Source organism: Eriocheir sinensis, chromosome 44 (assembly GCF_024679095.1).
Source record: "Eriocheir sinensis breed Jianghai 21 chromosome 44, ASM2467909v1, whole genome shotgun sequence".
NCBI classification, from domain to species: Eukaryota; Metazoa; Arthropoda; class Malacostraca; order Decapoda; family Varunidae; genus Eriocheir; species Eriocheir sinensis.
This window is the reverse complement of record NC_066552.1, coordinates 1,767,005-1,792,004: the sequence shown is the minus strand read 5'-3', so window position 1 is coordinate 1,792,004 and position 25,000 is coordinate 1,767,005. Positions and strand designations below refer to the sequence as shown.

General features: G+C 44.0%; 1 protein-coding gene across 4 annotated transcripts in view; it reads right to left on the bottom strand.

The window, feature by feature from the left end:
* Positions 1–10,193: 10,193 nt before the first annotated feature.
* LOC126980268 (cell adhesion molecule 1-like) overlaps positions 10,194–25,000 on the bottom strand; it is a 224,346-nt gene continuing 209,539 nt past the window's right edge. For 3 of the 4 annotated variants that reach the window (XM_050829962.1, XM_050829961.1, XM_050829964.1), the window contains exons 12-14: positions 24,687–24,812; positions 18,669–18,850; positions 10,194–14,651 (exon numbers count right to left, since the gene is read on the bottom strand). In XM_050829962.1, the coding sequence (XP_050685919.1) occupies positions 14,418–14,651; positions 18,669–18,850; positions 24,687–24,812 (542 nt within the window). In that variant the 3' untranslated portion in view covers positions 10,194–14,417. The remainder of the gene's footprint in view (positions 14,652–18,668; positions 18,851–24,686; positions 24,813–25,000) is intronic. The other variant, XR_007733028.1, reaches the window with a different exon arrangement.

Genomic DNA, 25,000 nt, shown 5'->3' with positions numbered 1-25,000 from the left:
AGAGAGAGAGAGAGACGAACCCAAGAAAGGAATAAAAGAAGGAAAAGAAGATACAAAAGTGCGTAGTAGGAGGAGGAGGAAGAGGAAGAAGAAGAAGAAGAGGAGGAGGAGGAAGAGGAAGAAGAAGAAGAAGAGGAGGAGGAGGAGGAGGAGGAGGAGATGATTGTAAAGGGGATGTGGTCAAGCTTGTGATACCTCCAGGGAGAGAGGGAGAAAGGGAGAGAAAAAAGGGAGGGAAGGAGGAGGAGGAGGAGGAGTGGAGGGAAGTCTGGATAACTTTTGTGGTGCCTTGGGAGAGAGAGAGAGAGAGAGAGAGAGAGAGAGAGAGAGAGAGAGAGAGAGAGAGAGAGAGAGAGAGAGAGAGAGAGAGAGAGAGAGAGAGAGAGAGAGAGAGAGAGAGAGAGAGAGAGAGAGAGAGAGAGACGGAAGTGAAAAAGAGGAAAGGACAAGAGAGAGTTTTATTAATAGTTGTGTGGGTTTCCGTTTTCTTTTCTCTCTGCGTCGTTTCTGTCACTTTTCATCTCTCTCTCTCTCCTTCATTTTCTCTTGTCCTTCCTTCTCTTTATTATATTTCTCTTCCCTTTCTCTTTCCTTCAACCTCCTTTTCCTCAATTCCCTTTTCTTTTCCTCTATATACCTCCCTTTCTTTCTCCCCCCCCCCCTCTCTCTCTCTCTCTCTCGATCCGTCCCCGGGGTGAGGAAAGTTGGCAACCTCATCTTTCTTATCTTGTCCTATTTTTTCCCGAAGGAGTTGAAGCAGCAAGTTGTGAGCGTCCTGAAGGCTTGATCCCTCACACACACACACACACACACACACACACACACACACACACACACAGGGGGTATGAAAGAAAATAAAAATAACAATAACAATAAGAGTAAACACAATATACATCTTTTTCTTCACCTTCTTTTTCTTTTTCTTCTTGTTCTCATTCTTCTTCTTTGCTTCCTTCTCTCTCTCTCTCTCTCTCTCTCTCTCTCTCTCTCTCTCTCTCTCTCTTGTCTCTTTCATCTTCTTCCGGTCACTTATCTTTTTCTTCCTCCACATTCTTCTTCCTTCTCCTCCTCCTTCTCCTTTTTCTTCTTTTTTATTCGTTTTCCTTTTTTTCTTGTTTTTGTTGTTTTCCTCTACTACATCTTTTTTTCCTCCACATTCTTCTTCTCCACCTCCATCTTCATCTGCATATTTCTTTTTTTCTTCTTTTTCCTCTTCTTTCTTCTCCCCTTCTTCTTGTTCTTCTCCTCTTCCTCTTCTATCCATCTCTTTTATTTTCTGTTATACCTCTTCCTGTTTCTCATTTCCCTCTTTCTGTTCCCTTCTCTTCCTCTTCTTCCTCTTTGTTTCATGTATCTTCTACTCCTCTTCCTTCGTTACATGTCCTTCCTTTCTTCACCCCTTCCTCCTCCTCCTCCTTTTTCTTCTCTCTTCCTCCTCCTCCACAATAATGACGGGAGGAAGAAAACACTCCTCCACCTCCTCCACTTGCCTATATCCCTCCTCTTCCTCCTCCTCCTCCTTCTCCTCTTCTCCTCCTCTTCCATCGTCAATAACTGAACATACCGACTATCAGAGGGTCATGCGTACACACACACACACACACACACACACACACACACACACACACACACACACACACACACACTCTCTCAATAACACACGAGTACCCCTTCAACCCGTGGCCGATAGAGAAAACGGGAATTAGAGATATAGAAAATGGGATGTAGGTTGAGTACGGCAGCGGAGGAGAGAGAGAGAGAGAGAGAGAGAGAGAGAGAGAGAGAGAGAGAGAGAGAGAGAGAGAGGTAAATCGGATAATGCTGTCTCTCTCTCCGTCTCTCTATCTCTCTGCCGTCCACACACACACACACACACACACACACACACACTAAAAAAACACACAACAAAGCCATGAGACAAAAAGATACAAGTTGGTGGAGAAAAAAAAGGAAAAAGGAAAAAAGAAAAGTTTAAAAAAAGTTCCCCAATGAAAACACGACCCCACTCTGACTCCTCCTGCTCCTCCCCTCCCCTTTCTCCCTCCCCTCCTCCTCCTCCTCTTCCCCTCTTCTCTCTTTCTTTCTCTCATGGTACACGTTCTCTCTCTCTCTCTCTCTCTCTCTCTCTCTCTCTCTCTCTCTCTCTCTCTCTCTCTCTCTCTCTCTCTCTCTCTCTCTCTCTCTCTCTCTCTCTCCACATACCTTTCCCCATTCTTTCTCTTTCCCTTCTGTTCTCCCCCCTTCTCTCCTCTCTTCCTCCTTCCCTCACCCCTTCAAACATCCTTTTTCCTTTCATCCATTTTCCTCTTTTTCTCTCTCTCTTCCCTCTACACACTTTCCCTCTTCCTCCCCTTTGCCTTCTCTTCTACCCCCTTCTCTCTTCTCTTCCTCCTTCCCTCACCCCTTCAAACATCCTTTTTCCTTTCATTCTTTTCCGCTTTTTCTCTCTCCCTCTCTCTTTTCCTTTCTCTTCCCCTACATTCCTCTTATTCCCCTTCACTCCCTCTCTCCCCTCTCCCTTATCTCTCCCTCCTCTCTCTTCCCTCTCCATCTCCCCTTCCCTCATCTGACAGAAGCGGAGAGAAAGGGAGAAAAGTGAAGCAAGAGATTGGAAGAGAGAAGTGGGAAGTGATGGTGTGTGTGTGTGTGTGTGTGTGTGTGTGTGTGTGTGTGTGTGTGTGTGTGTGTGTGTGTGTGTGTGTGTGTGTGTGTGTGTGTACGTTTTAAAAGACGAACATTTACATGGAGACGTTAATTTTGTTTCTAAAGAAAAAAAAAAAAGCAAATATTTAAATGTATAATTAATCAAAGACAAAGTGTATGAAAAATTAAGTCAGAGAGAGAGAGAGAGAGAGAGAGAGAGAGAGAGAGAGAGAGAGAGAGAGAGAGACCATCAGCTCCATGAAACAAGTAATATTCTGGACAGTTATCTCTCTCTCTTCATCTATCCGTCTCTCTATCAACCTTTCTTTACCTTATTCTCTTCTTTCTTTTTCTTTTTTTCTACATTTCTTACTTTACAAATCATTCAATCTTCTCTCTCTCTCTCTCTCTCTCTCTCTCTCTCTCTCTCTCTCTCTCTCTCTTAATATCTGTATCTATCTCTATCTCTTTCAATCGTTTAATCTATCTATTTTGTCTATCTATCCTTCTCTCTCTCTCTCTCTCTCTCTCTCTCTCTCTCTCTCTCTCTCTCTCTCTAACACGGGCAAGGAAAACAAAGCGAAGCGGGAAATATACGCTTTATGGTCGGGGCAAAACACTTCTTGCGAAAACAGAAAAGTTACCCCGTGAAAGGAAAGGAAAGGAGAGGGAGGAGGAGGCGGTGGAGGAGGAGGAAGTGGTGGTATTAGGGAGGAAAGTGGAGTGTGATGGAAGGAGAGATGATGTGTGGAGGAGGAGGAGGAGGAGAGGTGGGAGGGAGAGAGGAAGAGGAGGAGGAGGAGGAGGAGGAGGAGAGAGAGAGAGAGAGAGAGAGAGAGAGAGAGAGAGAGAGAGAGAGAGAGAGAGAGAGAGAGAGAGAGAGAGAGAGAGAGTTAAGGCAAGGGAAAATTAATTAATATAAAAGAGAAAGGGAAGAAAAAGAGAGGATTGGAAACAGAGAAAAGAGAGAAAGTAATAGAGAAAAGTTTTAAGAAGAGGAAAAGGAGAAAAGAAAGGAAGGAGACAAGAATGGAGGAAGTGAAAAAGATAAAATAAGATAAAATGAGGAAAGAAGAATGGAAGAAATGAGAAAAAGAAAGGATTGGAAAAAGAAAAAGAAAGTAACACAGAAAAGTTTTAAGAAGAGAGGAAAAGAGGAAAGAAAGGAAGGAAGAGAAGAATGGAGGAAAGAAAGGAAGGAAGAGAAGAATGGAGGAAGTGAAAGAGAAAGTAGGACAAAAAAGATTAAGGAAAAGAGGAAAGGAGGAAAGAAGAATGAAAGCAATGAGAAAAAGAAAAAAAATACGAAAGAAAAGAGAAGGAAGAGGAAGTAGGAAAGAGAGAAAGGGAAAAGAAGGGGAAGGAAAGAGGGAAGTAGAAAGAGGAAAGAAGGAGGAAAATAAAGAAAAAAGAAAAGAAGTGGAGGAGGAGGAGGAGGAGGTAGGAAAAAGGAAGATAGGGGAAGATAACGTGGTATTAAGCGGACAATCTCTCTCTCTCTCTCTCTCTCTCTCTCTCTCTCTCTCTCTCTCTCTCTCTCTAGTTAGCATACAGATGACATGTTCTTGATTCCCTCGGCAGGTGGTGTGGACAGGTGTTTGTACCCCCTCCCCCCTCCTCCTCTTCTTCCTCCTCTCTTCCTTTCCTTCTTCCTTCAATTCCCTTATTCCTTCCTTCTTTTCTTTCATTTTCTTTCCCTTATCGTATTTTTTTCCCATTTCACATTTTCCCTCCTTCCTTCCTTTCCTTCCTCCAATTCCCTTATTCCTCCTTTTTCTTTTCTTTCGTTTTCTCTCCTTATCGCATTTTTTTCCCATTTCCCATTTTTCATCTTCCTTTCTTTCTTTTCTTTCTCCTCCAATTCCCTTATTCCTTCCTTCTTTTCTTTCATTTTCTTTCCCTTATCGTATTTTTATCCCATTTCACATTTTCCCTCCTACCTTCCTTCCCTTCCTTCTCCAATTTCTTTATTCCTTCCTTCTTCTTTTCTTTCGTTTTCTCTCCTTATCGGATTTTTTCCCATTTCACATTTTTCATCTACCTTTCTTTTCTTTCTCTCGCCTCCTCCCCTTTGACATCTTTACCCTTCTTTTTTATTTCCTTTCCTTTATTTTCCCTTCCCTTTCCTTTCTCCAGTTCCTTTCACCTTCTTCTCTTTTCCTTTCCCTTTCATTTCCCTTCCTTTATTTTCCCTTTTCCTCCTCTTCCCTTTCACCTTCGTCCACCCACTTTCACTTTCCTTTCTCCTCACTTTCCTCCTCCACTCCTTTCTCGTCTCTTCTTCCTCTTGCCTCCCCTCCTTTTCCCCCTCTTCCTTTTTTCTGAGCCTTTCCCTTCCTTTATCCTCCTCTCCCTTTCCGTCTTTCCTCCCTCCCTTTCTGACATCTCCCTTCCCTTTCCTTCCTTTATCCTCCTCTCCCTTTCCTTCTTTCCTCCCTCCCTTTCTGACATCTCCCTTCCTTTATCCTCCTCTCCCTTTCCTTCTTTCCTCCCTCCCTTTCTGACATCTCCCTTCCCTTTCCTTCCTTTATCCTCCTCTCCCTTTCCTTCTTTCCTCCCTCCCTTTCTGACATCTCCCTTCCCTTTCCCTTCCTTTACCCTCCTCTCCCTTTCCTTCTTTCCTCCCTCCCTTTCCTTCCTTTATCCTCCTCTCCCTTTCCTTCTTTCCTCCCTACCCTTTCCTTCCTTTACCCTCCTCTCCCTTTCCTTCTTTCCTCCCTAACCTTCTCACCTCGCCCTTCCTTTATCCTCCTCTCCCTTTCCTTCTTTCCTCCCTTCCCTTTCCTTCCTTTACCCTCCTCTCCCTATCCTTCTTTCCTCCCTCACCTTCTAACATCTCCCTTCCTTTATCCTCCTCTCCCTTTCCTTCTTTCCACCCTCCCTTCCCTTTCCTTCCTTTATCCTCCTCTCCCTTTCCTTCGTTCCTCCCTCCCTTTCTGACATCTCCCTTCCCTTTCCTTCCTTTATCCTCCTCTCCCTTTCCTTCTTTCCTCCCTCCCTTTCTGACATTTCCCTTCCTTTACCCTCCTCTCCCTTTCCTTCTTTCCTCCCTCCCCTTCTGACATTTCCCTTCCTTTACCCTCCTCTCCCTTTCCTTCTTTCCTCCCTCCCCTTCTGACATCTCCCTTCCCATAACCTCCACTCTCTCTCTCTCTCCATCCTCACGTTCATCCCTTCATCTCCTGCCTCATTTCCCTCCTTCCCTCTCCCTCTCTCTCACTCACACATCGATAGATAGACAGATAGATAAACAGAGTGCGAGGGAGACAGACAGACAGACAGACAGAAAAAAAGGTGTAGGATAGGAAATCAATCACAGCTCAATCCCGGTCAAATATTGCAGGTATCTCAGGTAAGAGGAGGAGGAGGAGGAGGAGAGGAGGAGGAGAGGTGAGGAAGAGTGACACAGGCAGAGAAGCGGAAGAGAAATTATTATGGAAGAGAGAGAGAGAGAGAGAGAGAGAGAGAGAGAGAGAGAGAGAGAGAGAGAGAGAGAGAGAGAATGTAGTACCGCTGTCTCAAACATTTGCCACTTTACTTCTCTACTCTCTCTCTCTCTCTCTCTCTCTCTCTCACCGAGTTCCTCCACAGTCTCTCATCACTGACCCTGTCAAATTACATCTTTCACGGACCTTTCTCTCTCTCTCTCTCTCTCTCTCTCTCTCTCTCTCAACATATCTTCCCTCTTTCCCTCACTTACATCATCATCATCACTTCCTCCCTCTCTCTCTCTCTCTCTCTCTCTCTCAAGTAAGCACACAGACATATTATCTCGCCTCCTTGATGCTCTTGAGATTGCCTCGGAAAAGCGGATGCTGCGCTCATTTGCATCTCATCTGCAAGGGCGGAGATGAGGAGAGAGAGAGAGAGAGAGAGAGAGAGAGAGAGAGAGAGAGAGAGAGAGAGAGAGAGAGTAGTAAAATGAAAATAATATACTTAAGATGCAAGAAAGGGAATGAGTAAACACAGAAAAATAACGAGGAAAATAAGAGAAATAGATGAAAGGGAGAAGAGAGAAAAGAAAGGAAAAAAAGAAGAGAGAGGGAAAAGGAGAACAATGGACTGGAGGAAATGGAAAGAATAGAGATAAGAAGGGGAGAAGAGAGAGAAGAAAAAGAAGAAGATAAATAGGAGAAATTAAGAGGAGAAAAAGAGCAGATGAGAGAGAGAGAGAGAGAGAGAGAGAGAGAGAGAGAGAGAGAGAGAGAGGAAATCCCCGTTACAGTGAAATATGAAGAGAAGAAGATGTAGGAGAGAGGATATATCGGGGGAGGAAGAAGAAGGAAGAAGAGGAAGAAGAAAGAGGAGGAGGAGGAGGAGGAGGAATCGGAAGAGAGCCATAAATTTGAACTGCAATAAAGGGTCGTCACAGAAGCTAACACACACACACACACACACACACCAGTGGTGGGCGCGGTACCAAAAGTTTGGGGTTGCGTTACGCGGTACTGCGGTACCTCAGCATGCCCAGTGCGTTCCGCGGTACTCCGGTACTTTTCCCGCCCCCCCTGGTGCGTTCCGTGGTACTGCGGTACTGCGGTACCTGGTTTCTAAAGTAGCACTTAAAAAGAAAAAAAAAATAGCTCTGCGACACCAATTACCAAAAACAGCCATATGTAAAAATAAAAAAAAAATTAAACGCCAAAAATCACATTTTAATACAAGTACTTACAATTGAGAAGACTGTACAAAAGTAATACACATGTAGTGTACATGAGATTAGGTGGAAACTATCCAGTAGGAAAGACGTGCCCGGAATAAGTAACATAATAATGTTGTAGATAACAATAATATATACAGGTAATTATTTAATAGATTATTTTCTAGGAGCAAGATTTTCACCGACCTGCCAGTAGTGAAGATGAGCCTGGACTAAGAACGTTACACGACACACGTTCTAAGTCCGTCTACGTTAGCACGATACACGTTAGTAACGTGTCTCTCTCCCCCTTTTTTCTCTGTTGCCAGTTATAGCGAGATAATCGGCGCGCACGCAGCTAAAGATGTATTGATTTAACGTACTATAGGAGTTATGAGGTGTTGATTAATTTTAGAAGCAAGTATGGTTCCTCCTAGAAAAGCATCGGTGAAAAAATCCTGGTTCCAACCTCCCTCCGATGAAAAATCACATCCTTTTAATTAACAATAGGTACCTATCCCACGGTGTCTGCGTATGTCCGACTGTCTGTCTGTCTGGTGGGTCATGTGCCCCCCCCCACACTGCCCCCTCAAACAGTGGTATTGTTTATTTTTATTTACATATTTATTTATTCATTAATTATTGTCATCATTATTTTTTTTAAAGTGTTTGCCGGTACCGCGAAAAGTACCGCAGGAAAAACGCAGTACCGGTACTCCGGTACTTTCAGCAATGCTCTGCGGTACTGCGGTACCGGTTTGGTAGTGCGGTAGAACTGCAATACCGCAGTACCGCAAAAAGTACCGCAAGTGCCCAGCACTGACACACACACACACACACACACACACGTATACACAACACTAACAAGGGAATGACAACAACAACAACAATAATAAAAGTAATAATATTAGCAACAACAATAATCTAACCTTCGCCTTACCTCATTTGAATCAGCCAATCACGGAGCAGCTTTCACGAGTCAATCAGGAAGAGGTAACACACAGCATGGTAGAGACGCGGCCTGGGATTGGTCAGCTCGGTAGGTCCTCTTCGCCAATCACCTGTCGCCCGTTGCGAAACTCTTACACGAAAGGTTATGAAAAAAATATCGTAAGCATTCCAAATTGACTTAAAAACAAGACAATAATGATGAATAAATGAAGACAGAAAGAAAGGATAAGATAACTGTTTCCTTTACTTCAAAAAACAAAAACAAAGAAAAACATGAATGAGTTAAAAGTTGTTTCCCTAAAAAAAAGAGTTACGCTTGAAAACGAATAGATAATGCATATATAAATGAACACATAGATAAATAGATAACTGTTTCCCCCCAAAAATGAAGAATTCAGCCCTAAAACTTAAAAGAAACAAAACAAAACCAATAAAAAATCAATAAAAATAAGATATAGTAATCAAAATAAAGAATTACATATAAACTGATTTTAAGGAAGAAATTGAAGTGACCCCCTTAAGACGCAGGACTATTTTTTTTTCTTTATATATATCTTTCGTTAAACTTTTCGTCTGTCTCTCTACCTACAAAAAACTGGTGTCCAAACTGTTTTTAAGAATAATTTTACGAGTTAAGTTTCCTAAAAATCGTCTTGTCTCATATTTCTCAGCGGAGGGAGAGCAGCAGCACACTCTACCCTCCACCGAACTTGTTACAGACTCCCCCTCAGTGATTGCAAAAGTTTAGCTACAAAATATTATATAACTTCCGGACAGGTTTTAAAGGACAAAATTTTAGTGGGGAACTTTCTCCGACACTCCGGACTGTCTCGAGTATTATTTTCCTCGTCTGTCTTCCGGTCTATAAAAAAATGTGTCCAAGATGTTTTTTAGGGAAAACTTTTACTAGTTAACTTTCACCCTAAACTCAGAAATACATCGTGCTTTTTCCTACCAAAGGTTTTCTTTAACTTTTCTGTCTGTTTTCTTATCTACAAAAAAAAAAAAAAAAAAAAAAAAAAAACTATATCTATGAAAATTTAAGTAGATAAAAAGGTCTATATCTATAAAATTCTATATCAGTAACAAAAAAATCATATACGTCTATGAAAATATTCTTAACATATCAGGACACCTCTCCTCCCGAAATTGACCACCTCTTTTGTTTCTTTTTAGGAGCAGCGAGTAGCGGGCTTTTTTTTTTTTTATTATTGTTTCCTTTTTTTTGTGCCCTTGAGCTGTCTCCTTTGTTGTAAAAAAATAATAATAATAATTTTACCACATATATTTTTACTACCTACCTAAAAATGTATTCGAACAGATTTTAAGAAAGGACATTTTTTATCACTTAAAGTCCCCTCCAAATTTAAGACAGTCTCAGAACTCGTATTTTTTCCCTCTCTCTCTCTACCCAACTTCCTACAGACTCCCGCGCCATTATTGCAAAACTTTGACTACAAAATCATCGTCATCATTATCATCATCACTTTCCGCTGTCCTGCCCGGCGTGGTTGTAGCAAGAAATTCAACAGTAACAAGAGACGAGAGGAGGAAAAAAAAAAAAAAAAAAAAAAAAAAAAAAAATGAGATAACAAAATGAGTTGTGATTAGCGGCCATTATGTAAAAAGTAAAATACATAGAAAAATAATAAGATAAACTACAAAAAAAGAAATAACAAGTGAATAAAGAGGTTATGATTCTCGTCCTAAATATGAAAATTGTGAAAAGAATAAAAAATGAAAACAATACAAGAATGAAATAAAAAAGTTATGATTATTGTGAATTATATAAAAAATGAAATAAATAAATAAACAAAATAAATAGAACAGGTCATGACTACCACTACTATTTCCCATACTACTACTACTACCACCACCACTACTGCTACTACTACTACTACCACCACCACCACCACCACCACTACCACCATAACAACAATAATAATAATAAAACACAGCGTAAAGACAAACATTTATTACAATATAAGAACATGAATGGAACAGGCAGACCACCGGCATCTTTCTTTAGTGATTTTAAAAGCGAAGGAAGAAGAACTAGAACAGGAGACGAGGGCGCGGCGAGGGTGGTGGCGGGGTCTCTCTCTCTCCCTCTCTCTCTCTCTCTCTGGTGGGTAAGGGAAGGGGAGATAGGGCGGAAGAGAGAAGGAATGGAGGAAGAAGGAAAGGGAAGGGAAAGAAGGAAGGAGAGGGAGAGAAGGAGAAAAGAGAAAGAAGGAAGGAAGAAGGAGGAGAGGGAGAGGAGAAAAAAAGAGAAAAGGTGAAGAAAGGGAAGGGGAAAACACACACACAAACACACACACGACAACACTCCACGCTGTCACATTTTTTCCTCTTAGTGTCATTTTAAAGAGGCATTTCAAAGGTAAGAATAGACTTTATGTGCGTGGCTTTCACACACACACACACACACACACACACACACACACACACACACACACACACACACACACACCAGATCTCTTTCACCTTCACTACTACACCGGCCACACAATCATCACCACCACCACCACCACACCACCACCACGACGGCCACATCAGCAGTATGATATGACAAAGAGCTAACTAGGCGGTATAAAGACGGTACAGCGGTCACCCGGGGCTCGAAGCAACACTCAAGACGCAAGTGGTTCATTTAGTGTTTCGGTCCAACCATCCGAAGCTTCGAAGCGACACAAAACGGTTCAAAGGTTTCATAATTGCGTTTTTTTAGTTCCCTTTTTTTCGTTTTTTTTTTCTAGTGTGATTTTTTGAAGCAACACAAAAAGATTCAAGTGGTTCATTAGTGTTTCAGTCTTACGATTCGATACTTTGAAGCAACACAAATGGACCAAACCTCTTCGTATGTTTGTTCAGTCCGTTCTTTTTTCAGTAATACGAATTTTTGAAGCAACACAAAAAGATTCAGGTGGTTCATTGGTGTTTCAGTCTTACGATTCGAAACTTTGAAGCAGCACAAATGGATTAGAGCTTCGTATGTGTGTTTTCAGTGGTTGTTTTTTCCATTTTCTTCCGGTAATCCGAGTTTTTGAAGCAACACAATTCGAATCAACTGTTTCATATAAGTGTTTCAGTCCTACAATTTGAAACTTTGAAGCAACAGAAATCAAACCTCTTCATAAGCTTCTATATTCCTTTATCTTCATTTTTTTTTCAGTAATCCGAATTTTCAAAGCAACACAAATCGGATCAACTGCTTCAAATATAGGTTCAGATCCTTTATCCTGTCTTTGATTCAGCATTCCGAAGCTTCGAAACAACTCAAACCACTTCAAAAGGTTCACAAGTCCTTGGTCCGAAGCTCCGAACCAACACAAACCGGTTCAAAAGGTTCATAAAAGTGTCAGTCCTGTAAACCGGTTCCTTATAGAAGTGTTTCGAACCGATACAGTTTCACGAGTCCGGTTCGGTTCACGGTTCACTTCGGATAATAATATAGTGACACATAGCGCACCATCACCCCGGGATAACGGAGCTAGCTGTGTCTTGCACCATAAATAACAAAGAACACCATACGCCATCTTCATCATCATCACCACCTCGCCATACTTACATCATCACCATCCCTCCTATCATCATTACTAGTCACACCATACGTCACCATACATTACCACTATCATCATCAAGTCGCCATACATCCATCATCACCACCCTCCTATTATCATTACCAGTCACACTATACGTCACCATACGTCATCACCATCACCACCACCTCGACATACACCATACCATACCCCTATCATTACCAGTCACACTATACGTCACCATACTTCATCACTATCACCACCACCTCTACATACACCATACCACACCCCAATCATTACCAGTCACACCATACAACACCACTTTCACCATCACCATCTCACCATACTTACACCATATCATTACCATATCATCATTTTCACAGTCACGGCATACCATACACGCACATCACCATCACCATCACCACACCATACATGTCACTATCACCTCTCCATCACCATCCCCAGTCACACCATACTATACCAGCTCACCACTCTACCATCACCATACTCTCATATCCTGTCACCATGCTGCTCGAAACTTTGCCTCACTATCACACATATGGAAACAGACACCATACCTCACCATACACATGACACACCATCCTGACCACACTGTATACAACACTACATTCCTTCTACACCCTCGTCATCATACCTTCCAACCCCCCATGCACAACCCGTATCATAACAACCATACCACACTCACACTATTCTCAACCACCATCACCACCATCCTGTATACAACACCACATTCCTTCCACACCCTCACTACCATACCTTCCAACCCCCTATCATAACAACCATACCACAATCACACTATTCTCAACCACCACCACCACCATCCTACAATCACCATCACCCTCACCATCCTCACCACCACACTATCACAGACGCACGCCGCCCCACACGCTGAGAGAAGAGAGAAGGAAGCACAGGACACCCACCGCCACGCCCACACACAACCAAGGGCGTGTGGGGGGCGCGGCGACCCCTCCGGCGGGCGTGAGGGCGGCTACGGCACATCCACGCCCACAGACTGCAACAGACGGCGGAGAACCAAAGACACCGACTCCTGCGGCCACGGGAAGGAGGTCATGGGGAGATCCTGATAGCTCCTGAGGTTACTGACGTAGTTTAAGGGAGAAAGGATCCAGAGAGTCGAGTCCTACAGCCACGGGAAGGATTTTATGGGAAGGGGTTCGTGATAATTTCTGAGGTCACTGAAGGAGTTAAATGCAGAAAGGATCCAAAGAGTTGAGGCCTACAGCAACGGGAAGGATTTTATGGGAAGGGGTTCGTGATAATTACTGAGATCACTGAAGGAGTTAAATGCAGAAAGGATCCGAAGAGTTGAGTCCTACAGCAACGGGAAGGATTTTATGGGAAGGGGTTGGTGATAATTTATGAGGTAACTGAAGGAGTTTAAGGGAGAAAGGATCCAGAGAGTCGAGTCCCACAGCCACGGGAAGGATTTTATGGGAAGAGGTTCGTGATAAATAATTCCTGGGGTCACTGAAGGAGTTTAAGGGAGAAAGGATCGAAAGTCGAGTCCTGCAGCCACGGGAAGGATTTTAATGGGAAGAGGTTCGTGATAAATAACTCCTGAGGTCACTGAAGGAGTTAAATGCAGAAAGGATCCAAAGAGTCGAGTCCTACAGCCACGGGAAGGATTTTATGGGAAGGGGTTCGTGATCATTTCTGAGGTCACTGAAGAAGGAGTTTAAAGTAGAAAGGACCCAGACAAACAGTTGAAGGTCGAGATGATTTAGACACCCAACTCCTCTGGCCACTGAAGGGAGATTTAGGTGATTAAGATCCTGAAAAACAACTCCTGAGGTCGATGAAGAAGGAGTTTTAGGTAGAAAGGACCCATACAAACAGTTCCTACAGCCACGAAAGGAAGATATCATAGCAAAAGGATCCCACGAAACCAATCCTGCGGTCACTGGAGAAGGATATCATGACACTTCACGAACCAACTCCTGCAGTCACAAGAATAGGATATCATAGCCAGGGGACCCCAAACCAACTCCTGCGGTCACTGGAGTATAGGATATCATGGCAAAGGACTTCACAAACCAACTCCTGCCGTAACTGGAGAAGGATATCATGGCAAAGGAGTTCACAAACCAACTCCTGCAGCCACAAGAAAAGGATATCATAGCCAGAGGACCTCCTGCACCCACGGGAGAGGAGATTATGCCAAGGACCCCGCAAAACCCATCTTGCGGCCACGAGGATATCATAGCAAAAGGATCCCCTGAAACACACTCCCTCGACCACGGTAGGAGTAGATCATGTCAAGGACCCCCCAAAACCCATCCTACAGCCACAGGAGAAGGATATCATAGCAAAAAGATCCCCTGAAACACACTCCCACGACCACGGTAGGAGTAGATCACGTCAAGGACCCCCCGAAACACATCCTACAGCCACAGGAGAAGGATATCATAGCAAAAGGATCCCCTGAAACACACTCCCACGACCACGGTAGGAGGAGATCATGTCAAGGACTCCCCGAAACCACTCCTACGGCCACGATAGAGCGCAGGTTACGTCGAGGACCACCAAAGCCCATCTTCTGCAGCGATAGGACCCCCAAAAACCACTCTTGCGGCCACGAGATAGAGACAGAGAGCAGTTCACGGCCTGGGCGGGAGGGAGGCGAGCAGGGCGAGGAGGAGGGCGAGGAGGTGCGTCTGCAGGGCGTGGGCGGCGCTGGCGACGGCGTGGGCGGCGGCGGTGACGTTGAGGTGGATGAGGGCGGCGTCTGCTTTCCGTCCGCCCACGCCCACGACCACCCAGCCGCCCGCGTCGCTGTCCTTCACGCCCTTGATGCTGAGGGTCGCGTGTAGGCACCCCGCAGAGGACCCGGCCTGGGGGGGAACGGGGGAGTTGGGGGAGGGAGGTACCAGGAGGGGGTGCTTATCTTACGTGAGAGGGGAAGAATGGGTCCTTAGCTTATGAGAATGGGGGTTTCGGGTAGGGGAAGGGAGGGGAGGGGGAGCAGGGGTGGGGGGGAGCTTTAGTTTATGGGGCTCGTGGGGAGGGGAGCTTAGAGGAAGGGGAAGGGGGGAATTGAGTGGGGGAGGTACTGGGGTCCTTAACTTACAGGGAAGGGAGGAGGAGGGGAGTCTTAGCTTACTGGAGGGGGGGATTCGAGGGGTGGATATAGTAAGGGGAGGGGAAGGGAGGAGGAGGGGAGTCTTAGCTTACTGGAGGGGGAGATTCAAGGGGTGGATAGAGTAAGGGGATGGGAAGGAGAGGAGAGGGGAAGAGAAAGGGGAGAGAGGGACGGGAGAGGAGGAGGAGGGTTGAATCTAGTATGAAGGGAAAGGGGAGAGAGGAGGAGGAAGAAGAGGAGATAGGAGAGGAGGAAAATCGGCATGAAAATAGGGGAGTAGGAAAAGAGAAAATGGAGAGGAACAGAAAAAGAAAAGGAAGGGGAAAAAAAGAGTGAAAGAGAAAGGACGGACAAAGGGGAGAGGGAGGAAAGAGGGGAAGGAGGGAGAGAAACAAAGATGACAGATAGAGAAGGAGGAGGAGGAGGAGGAGGGAGGAGGAAACAGAGGGAGAGAGAGAGGAGGAGGAGGAAGAGGGGAGAGAAGGGGAGGAAAGGACTGATTGTGGAGGGGAGGAACATCTGGGAGGGAGGGAAGGAGGGAGAGGGAGGGGGGCCAAAAAAATGGTCTGGCCTAAAAAAAAAAAAAAATAATGTAACTGGTAGGCCTAAGGGAAGAGAAGGGGGGGAGGGGGGGGGGGAGGAGGAGGCACGTGCTGTGAAATGATAAGAGGCGTCTGTGTTTGTCTGTGTGTGTGTGTGTGTGTGTGTGTGTGTGTGTGTGTGTGTGTGTGTGTGTGTGTGTGTGTGTGTGTGTGTGGAGTCCTTTACGTGTTTTTTTTCTTTGTTTTCATCGTTATTGTCTTCTTTTTTTTGTTTGTTTGTTTGTTTTGTGTTGCAACGTTTTATTATTCTCCTCCTCTTCGCTTTGTTTTGTCTAGTTTTGTCTTCTCGTTTTTTTTTTGTCTTACTGTTTTTACGTTTGTTTTTCTCTGTTTGACTTTCATTTGTTTTCTTCCTCGTATGTGTTGTTGTTTTGCTGTCTTTCTATTTGTTTTTCTGTGTGTTGTATTTCCTGTCTTCGCTGTATTGTGGTCTTTTCCTGTTTTTGTCTGTCTGTTTCTGTGTTGTGTTACTTCGTTTTTTTTTTGTTTTTTTTTTACAACAAAGGAGACAGCTCAAGGGCACAAAAAAGGAAACAATAATAAAAAAAAAGGCCCGCTACTTATATGTTATGTTTTACGTCTGTGTTACTTCGCCGTGTGTGTGTTTGTGTTGTCTTTCTACAATCATCCGTTCTTCTGTTTGTGTTGTCTTTCTACAATCATCCGTTCTTCTGTTTGTGTTGTCTTTCTACTGTCATCCGTTCTTCTGTTTGTGTTGTCTTTCTACAATCATCCGTTCTTCTGTTTGTGTTGTCTTTCTACTGTCATCCGTTCTTCTGTTTGTGTTGTCTTTCTACAATCATCCGTTCTTCTGTTTGTGTTGTCTTTCTACAATCATCCGTTCTTCTGTTTGTGTTGTCTTTCTACAATCATCCGTTCTTCTGTTTGTGTTGTCTTTCTACTGTCATCCGTTCTTCTGTTTGTGTTGTCTTTCTACAATCATCCTTTCTTCTGTTTGTGTTGTCTTTCTACAATCATCCGTTCTTCTGTTTGTGTTGTCTTTCTACAATCATCCGTTCTTCTGTTTGTGTTGTCTTTCTACAATCATCCGTTCTTCTGTTTGTGTTGTCTTTCTACAATCATCCGTTCTTCTGTTTGTGTTGTCTTTCTACAATCATCCGTTCTTCTGTTTGTGTTGTCTTTCTACTGTCATCCGTTCTTCTGTTTGTGTTGTCTTTCTACTGTCATCCGTTCTTCTGTTTGTGTTGTCTTTCTACTGTCATCCGTTCTTCTGTTTGTGTTGTCTTTCTACAATCATCCGTTCTTCTGTTTGTGTTGTCTTTCTACAATCATCCGTTCTTCTGTTTGTGTTGTCTTTCTACAATCATCCGTTCTTCTGTTTGTGTTGTCTTTCTACAATCATCCGTTCTTCTGTTTGTGTTGTCTTTCTACTGTCATCCGTTCTTCTGTTTGTGTTGTCTTTCTACTGTCATCCGTTCTTCTGTTTGTGTTGTCTTTCTACAATCATCCGTTCTTCTGTTTGTGTTGTCTTTCTACAATCATCCGTTCTTCTGTTTGTGTTGTCTTTCTACAATCATCCGTTCTTCTGTTTGTGTTGTCTTTCTAAAATCATCCGTTCTTCTGTTTGTGTTGTCTTTCTACAATCATCCGTTCTTCTGTTTGTGTTGTCTTTCTACAATCATCCGTTCTTCTGTTTGTGTTGTCTTTCTACTGTCATCCGTTCTTCTGTTTGTGTTGTCTTTCTACAATCATCCGTTCTTCTGTTTGTGTTGTCTTTCTACTGTCATCCGTTCTTCTGTTTGTGTTGTCTTTCTACAATCATCCGTTCTTCTGTTTGTGTTGTCTTTCTACTGTCATCCGTTCTTCTGTTTGTGTTGTCTTTCTACAATCATCCGTTCTTCTGTTTGTGTTGTCTTTCTACAATCATCCGTTCTTCTGTTTGTGTTGTCTTTCTACAATCATCCGTTCTTCTGTTTGTGTTGTCTTTCTACAATCATCCGTTCTTCTGTTTGTGTTGTCTTTCTACTGTCATCCGTTCTTCTGTTTGTGTTGTCTTTCTACTGTCATCCGTTCTTCTGTTTGTGTTGTCTTTCTACTGTCATCCGTTCTTCTGTTTGTGTTGTCTTTCTACTGTCATCCGTTCTTCTGTTTGTGTTGTCTTTCTACAATCATCCGTTCTTCTGTTTGTGTTGTTGTAATACGTAACTTCTCTCTGCTGTGTTGTCATTCTTCGCTGTATACTATGTTGCTGTCTCCCTTGTGTTGCATTCCTCTTCGCTGTATGTTTGTGTTGCCCTTCTGCTTTGTGTATGTGTTTCTATGTGGTGTGTTGAGTTGTGTTCTTGTTTTCTTTTTCTTCCCTGTGCGTTACTGTTGTCTTCCTTGAGTGGGTGGTCACGGCGCTGCTCACTCTCCTAAACCACTGCCACTAAATCACTGTGCTATCCGCTAAGCTGGGGGATTAGTGGAAATGCTCGCTACTCTCCCAAACTAGAGAGTGTGTGTGTGTGTGTGTGTGTGTGTGTGTGTGTGTGTTAGTTCAGGTGCCTGTTACAACTACTTTAAATTACTTCTCTTCTAAATTACTCTGCTGTCATATGTTAGTGTCTTAATCTGCTCTCCCTGACCTAAGTTAATGGAGGTATGGTTCCTCTCGCCCGTATTTCAAGCCTTCCCTTACTGCCAACCAAAAACAAACAAACGTGGCTTCTAAACTGTTTTCCGCTTAGACTAAATTATATACACTTCACTTTCAATTCCTTTTCTTTCTTGGCCTTTACTAAGAGACAGGCAGCTACTTAAGGAGAGCTTGTAATAAGGGCGTGAGATTTGACCTTACCCAGCTACTAACACTACAGCCCTACCCACTCAACCTACTACAGTTACTTAAGGAGTTTGTCATAAGGGCGTGAGATAAAAGACACACCCTTAAGGTTAGGTTAGGTTAGGTCAGGTTGGGTTAGGACACCACTTTTTCTTAACCTTACACTCCTTACACCCTTCCCTTCCTCTCCCCCCTTGCCCTATGCATACTTTCCTAACTACATCTCCCTACACCCCTAATTTCCCTCCCCCTCCTCTTTCTTTTCCCTCTTCCCCTCCCTTACTCTCCCCTTCCCTTCCCTTCCCCATATAAACTCTCCTAACTATACTTCCCTACTCCACCTTCCTTCCCCCTCTCCCCTCTCCCCTCCCTAGCTACTCACAGTGAGGTTGTGCGCGTGTAGGCGGCCCCGCATGTGCCCCGGGGTGAGGGGAGGCAGGTGGGGCGGGGGCAGCCAGGTGACGGCGCTGGGGGACGGCCGGCCACACACCCTCGCGGCCAGCACCGTGGTTCGACCCCCCGTGGTGATGACTGACACGTTCACTGGGACCACCGTGACCCACCCTGGGGGAGAGAGAGGAGGATGAAGAGGAGGATGAAGAGGAGGAAGAAGAAGAGTAAATGATGGACTAGTAAAGGAGGAGAAAGGAAGGAACACAAAGAAACACAAAGAAAGAACAAACATCAGCAGACCTGCTGGTCCTTACGAGGTTGTTTGTGACAAGCAACACTAACTATCTAATCAAAAGTGGAAGATGAAGGACAGCAAAGGCGAAGGCTCCTCCAGCCAAAGCCGGCAGGAAAGGAAAAAGAACCATGCAGCATGGAAAAACTGCATGGAAATTATGTAGGAAAAAGGAAAGAACTACCATTACGGCTACCACTAACCGGGCGATAAAAGCGGACAAGGACACCAGTATTCGAAAGAACTTAACGTTATTACGACAATGAGTAATATCTTAGTTGCTGGTTGGATTCAAAACACTTGTCTAATCTATTCTTGAAGGCCGTAACTGTTGTACTATCAACGACATCACAGGGTAGAGAGTTCCAAACATTAACAGCTTGATTGAAGAAGAAGTGTTTAGCTTCGTGCGACGAGAATCTTTTACCACTTATCTTCAAATTGTGATTTCTTCTTGTTCTATTTGATCAATCAATTGTAAAGTAATCTTCCGCATTAATATCACTGAATCCTTTAAACATTTTAAACACTTCTATTAGATGGCCTCGCATTCTTCGTTTTGATAGACTGAATAAATTTACTTCTTTAAGCCTTTGTTCATATGATAAATTTCTCAACCTAGGAATCATCTTTGTTACTCTTCGTTGAACCCGTTCCAACTTTTCTATGTCTTTTCTGTAGTAGGGAGACCAAAACTGTACACAGTACTCTAGACGGGGTCGAACCAACGAATTATACAGTTTTAATATTACTTTTTCCGATTTAGTATTAAAGACTCGTCCGATGAAGCCAACCAATTTGTTTACAGTTTTAACTACCTCTGAACAATGCTGACCGGGCTTTAAATCGCTTGATATAGTGATTCCAAGATCCTTTTCTTTACTTACTGCAGAAAGTTGTTGGCCATTCATTACGTACCGAACGCGATTGTTATTTTTTCCGATGTGCAACACTTTACATTTGTCAACATTAAATTTCATTTGCCATTGATTGGCCCAACGTGCAAGTCGATCTAAATCTAATTGTAAAGCTTCTTCGTCGAGTGTCGCAGTTACTTTACTAGCAATTTTTGTGTCATCATCAAATTTTGATACTTTGCAAGTGAGCCCATCATCGATATCATTAACATAAATTAAGAAGAGCATGGGGCCAAGCACTGATCCTTGAGGTACGCCGCTTTTGACATCGAGCCAGTTAGATGTAACACCGTTTAGAACTACTCTCTGTTTCCGCTCAGAGAGCCAGTCCACAAGCCAATTGTGAATGTTACCCGAGATACCGTGCGCCAATAGTTTGCTGAGCAATCGTTTGTAGGGGACCTTATCAAATACCTTTTGAAAATCCAGATATATGATATCTACTGATCTGCTTTCATCGAACACCTCAAAAATATAATTAACAAAATCAAGTAAGTTAGTTAAACACGAACGTTTACTACGGAAGCCATGTTGCGAATTATTTATCATATTATTTTCTTCGAAGAATTTCACCATATTGTCGCGAATGATAGTCTCCATTAACTTACAAACAATCGATGTCAGGCTAATTGGTCGATAGTTTCCTGGATGAGACTTGTCCCCCTTTTTGAAAACTGGTGTGACATTTGCAAGTTTCCAATCCGACGGAACTTTTCCAGCTGTTAAAGATTTATTGAATATGATGGAGAGCGGTTTACAAATTAGATATTTGATTTCTTTTAAGACCCAAGGGGTAATTTTGTCTGGACCAGGAGCTTTGCTTACTTTAATCTTTTCAATTGTGCGTAAAATGTCACTTTCTACGATGAGCACGCCACTTAACATCTTTTCGGTCCTTCTAACCTCCGGCGGTTGAGGTGATAAACAATCTTCGTCGGTAAATACGGATGCGAAAAAGTTATTTAGGATTGAAGCCATTTCATTTTCATCGTTCGTGTGGTTACCATTATCATTTGCAAGGGGTCCGATACCACAAGTGAGTGACTTTTTATTATTTACATAGCTAAAAAATTCTTTAGGATTAGATTTACTCGTTTCCGCTATAAATTCTTCAAGATTTTTCTTGCTTCGTTTTACTAATTTCTTGGTTTCGCGGCGAATTCTGTCCAACTCTAGTTTGTCAGCCTCAGTCTGAGTTGATATGTATCTACTGTAAACTCGTTTTTTAAGATAGAGGCTTTTTTGAATTTCGTTATTCCACCATTTGGGTTTCTTCTTAAAAGCTGAACGTCTGTTACGATAGGGTACGCATATGCTTATGGCATTGTTCAATATTGTGGTGAAGGCCCCCCAAGATTTATCAATATCTGTTTCCGCCGAGATTTCAGTCCAGTCAGAATTATTTAGAATTGATCGGAGTCTTACGAAATTCACTCTCTGATAATCAGGCACCTTTTCTTTGCTAGGAGTTACTTTACTTTCTTTCATATTGATGCTGAATGTGATTGTTCGGTGATCGCTAGAACTAAAAATTGGACCAACATTTACTTCGTTAACTAGATCAGCTGTCGTTGAAAAGATAAGGTCAAGTATATTATTTTCCCGAGTCGGTTCTTGAACGTGTTGATGTAAATCACTTTCTAGTAAATTTGTGTTCAGGTCGAGCCCTGTATGAGAGTTCAACGGTTCACCCCATCTTTTCACTGGCAAGTTAAAGTCCCCAACAATTACTGCCTCGCAACTGCTACTTGTTTCTAATAATAATTCACTTAATGCGTGGTCGATATCAAGAGTCTGCCTTGGCGGTCTGTAGATAAGTCCAATTACTATTTTACGAGATTTATTTTTAATTTCAATGAAGACCGTGTCTACATTGGTTATAATATCTGTTTTCACGGATACTGGATGGAGAGAGTTGTGGATATAAAAGATAACGCCTCCACCCTGTCTGTTCTCTCATTCAAGACTAAAGATGGTATAACCCGGTAATCTATATTCCGCAATGAAATCTCTATTTGAAATGTATATCCAAGATTCTGTAACTCCGATGATGTGGTAATAATGTGTAGCTGCGAGGACTTCTAAGTCTTCAAATTTGTTACGTAGGCTACGAGCGTTTACATAGCAAGCTTTAATGTGATTCGAGTCGGGGGTTTCGCGGGTTGAGTGCTCCCTTACGGTGGAGCTGCTGGTGTTCTCGCCTCCGCGTTTTTTGGCTTTCGAAGAGCCACTTGGTCACAGAGCAGCCTCCCGAAACGGGCTGCTCCAACAGGGTTTAAGTGGATGCCATCAGCAAGGAACAAGTCTGAATCGTAGTAAAAACTGTTCCACAAGTTAGCGAACTGGACGTTTTCTTGTGAGCAAAGGGACTGAAGTCTGTTGTTTGTGCTGAAGGCCTTACTGTAAAAGCTAGATTCGGCACCGACCCTCGGGAGGATTCCTGAGATTATGATGTTACTGGCATCCGTTTTACGTTTATACTGCTTGATCATGCGGCGGTATTTCTCAAGCAGTTCCTCAGAACGGGTTGTCTTTACGTCATTCGTCCCCGCGTGAATGACAAAGAGGGTGTTTCGGTCGGCATTTCTCGTGACATCATCGCACGCTGCGGTGATGTCGTCCAGTCTGGCACCTGGATAGCAGTAACGTTTTCTGCGGCCGTTTGATGAACGACCACAGAACTCAACCAGCTGGCCACGCACCATGGAGTCCCCAACTAGGCGAGTCTCAAACTCATCCTCCATGGTGTCTGCCAGCACCTGGAACCTATTGAAGGTAGTGGGGGTCAGTAAATCCTTGGTTGCCTGCTTCGGTTTGGCTCCATTCCTTACAGGTTGGAACCCGACATCCTGTGAAGCAGGAAGAGAAGCGTTAAGTGTGGCAGGCTGGAAGTTGTCCTGTGAGGCAGGCTGGGAGTTAGCCTGTGAAGCAGGCTGGGGGTCAGCCTGTGAGGCAGGCTGGGGGTCAACCTGTGAGGAAGGCTGGTGGTTGTCCTGTGAGGCAGGCTGGGGGTTAGCCTGTGAGGCAGGCTGGGAGTCAACCTGTGAGGCAGGTAACACGTCCTCCCGTGAAGCAGGAGATTCGTGAGGAGAGGGCACAGTCTCGGTGGAGGGCCTCTCCACCATCGATGGTGGAGTCACTGCCACATTACTTGAAACAAATTCCTGAAGGGCTTCGAATTTCTTTTCAAGATCATTATGCTTGACTTTCCATTCAGTCACAGCCTTCTGAAGTTGTAATCTTTGAACGCAGAGGCGGCAAGTTTTACTCAGCTGGAAGAAATGAGCTGCAAATCGTCCGGGACAGACGTCACACTTAAGGTTGGAAGGCATTGTTAGAAATTTAAGCGATTTTACAGTTTGGGCAAATATTAGAAGCGCTTTCGAAATAACTTAAATTGTGACCGTAAAATGAATTGTATAAAAATTGTGCATGGAAATTAGATACTGCTGTGTTAGATGCCTCCAACACTGGGAGTTCGCTCCCACAGGGTCTTGAAAACGCCTCAAAGACCAATCGCTTGTCCTGAGCCTCGGTCACGAGAGAGACTTTCACAACCCGGCGCTTTTCAGCTATTGTCCTCGAAGTTTTGTCCCATAGAACGGGGCCGGCGTAGTCACACAGAGCAGAGCTGGCAAGGGAGGAGAGGAACCAGCAATTCGTTCCCACTTTCCGAAACGTCTAACCCAACTCTGCGACCCTTTCGAGGCCTCGCCAGTGGCACCTGTCACCAGGTGTTCTCCACCAACTCTAGAGAGTATCAGACGCCCTTCCTGAGAGACCAAAAAGCTGAAATATTCCTTGAGTATAAGAAAAACCCTCAGAAACTCCACCTAGAAACCGGGAGGTACAATCTCAAGTGGCCCACGAAAGACATCTCTTTCAGGAGAAAACAAGAACCAGCTGTTATGCAGAATAGGGATGGGAGTACCGTCGATAGAGGGGAGGGACGGGGAGCTCACACCGACAACTGGTTCCCAGGGAGGCTTTTTAGTGTAGAGGTCGCCACACTCCTCTACACCGCAGGCCTAAATAATTAGGCACGGTCCAGCTGACTAGGACCCTGGAACTCCAGCCATTGTCTCATAAAGAGATCCTCTGCCTGCAGTCCAATCCACCACTGCTGCTGCCCAGAGGCTTCACCGTGACCCTGGCACGGGAGACATATCAGGTATTACACCTTGTCCAAGGGTGACCTGAGACTATGCAGGGCAGGGACGTCTAGCTCCCTGAGGTGAAAACACTTCACCCACATACCGAGAGGAAGATGAGGAAGGATGAAGTATAGGATAAGGAAAGGAAGAGGAAGAGAAAGGAGAGATGAAGTAGAAAAGAAGGAAAGGAGAGAGAGAGAGAGAGAGAGATAGAAGATGAAGATGAGGAAGAATAGATGATGAAGAAGTAAAAAGAGAAAAAGGGAAAGAACACGAAAGATGGAGTAAAGGAGGAGAAGGAGGAGAAAGAAGAAAAGGAGGAAGAAAACGAAGAATGACAAAATACAATAAAAAAAGAAAAGAGAAACAGGAGGAGAATGAAGAGGAGGAGAAGAGAGAAAACAAGAGATGACAAAGCAAAGTAAAAGAAGAGGAGAGAGAGAGAGAGAGAGAGAGAGAGAGAGAGAGAGAGAGAGAGAGAGAGAGAGAGAGAGAGAGAGAGAGAGAGAGAGAGAGAGAGAGAGAGAGAGAGAGAGAGAGAGAGAGAGAGAGAGAGAGAGGTCAGGAAGAGGAATATTATAGGAAAGCCCAAGCAATCTTTCATCTCCAGACCATTCCCCCTCCCCCCCACCCCCCAAACTTACCCTGGCCGTCGGGGGGGTGGGGGGCGGCGTCAGGGGGGCAGGGGAGGAGGGGGGCGCACTCGGGGGGGGAGGTGGCCGTCTTCCTCAGCAGCTGGGGCGTGTGACCTGCAGAGCCGCTTCCGTCACCTGGGGGAGAGAGGGAGAGAAAGAGAAAGAGAGAGAGATAATTAGGGTGACCTGGACGTGAGGGAAAGGTCAGGGAGGGAAAGGTTGAGGCAGAAAGGATGGAAGGTCAGGAAGGAAAGTTGAAAGGTCAGAGGAAAGGAATGGGGGACGAGAAGGAAAAGATATGAAAGAAGAGAGAAGAAGTAAAT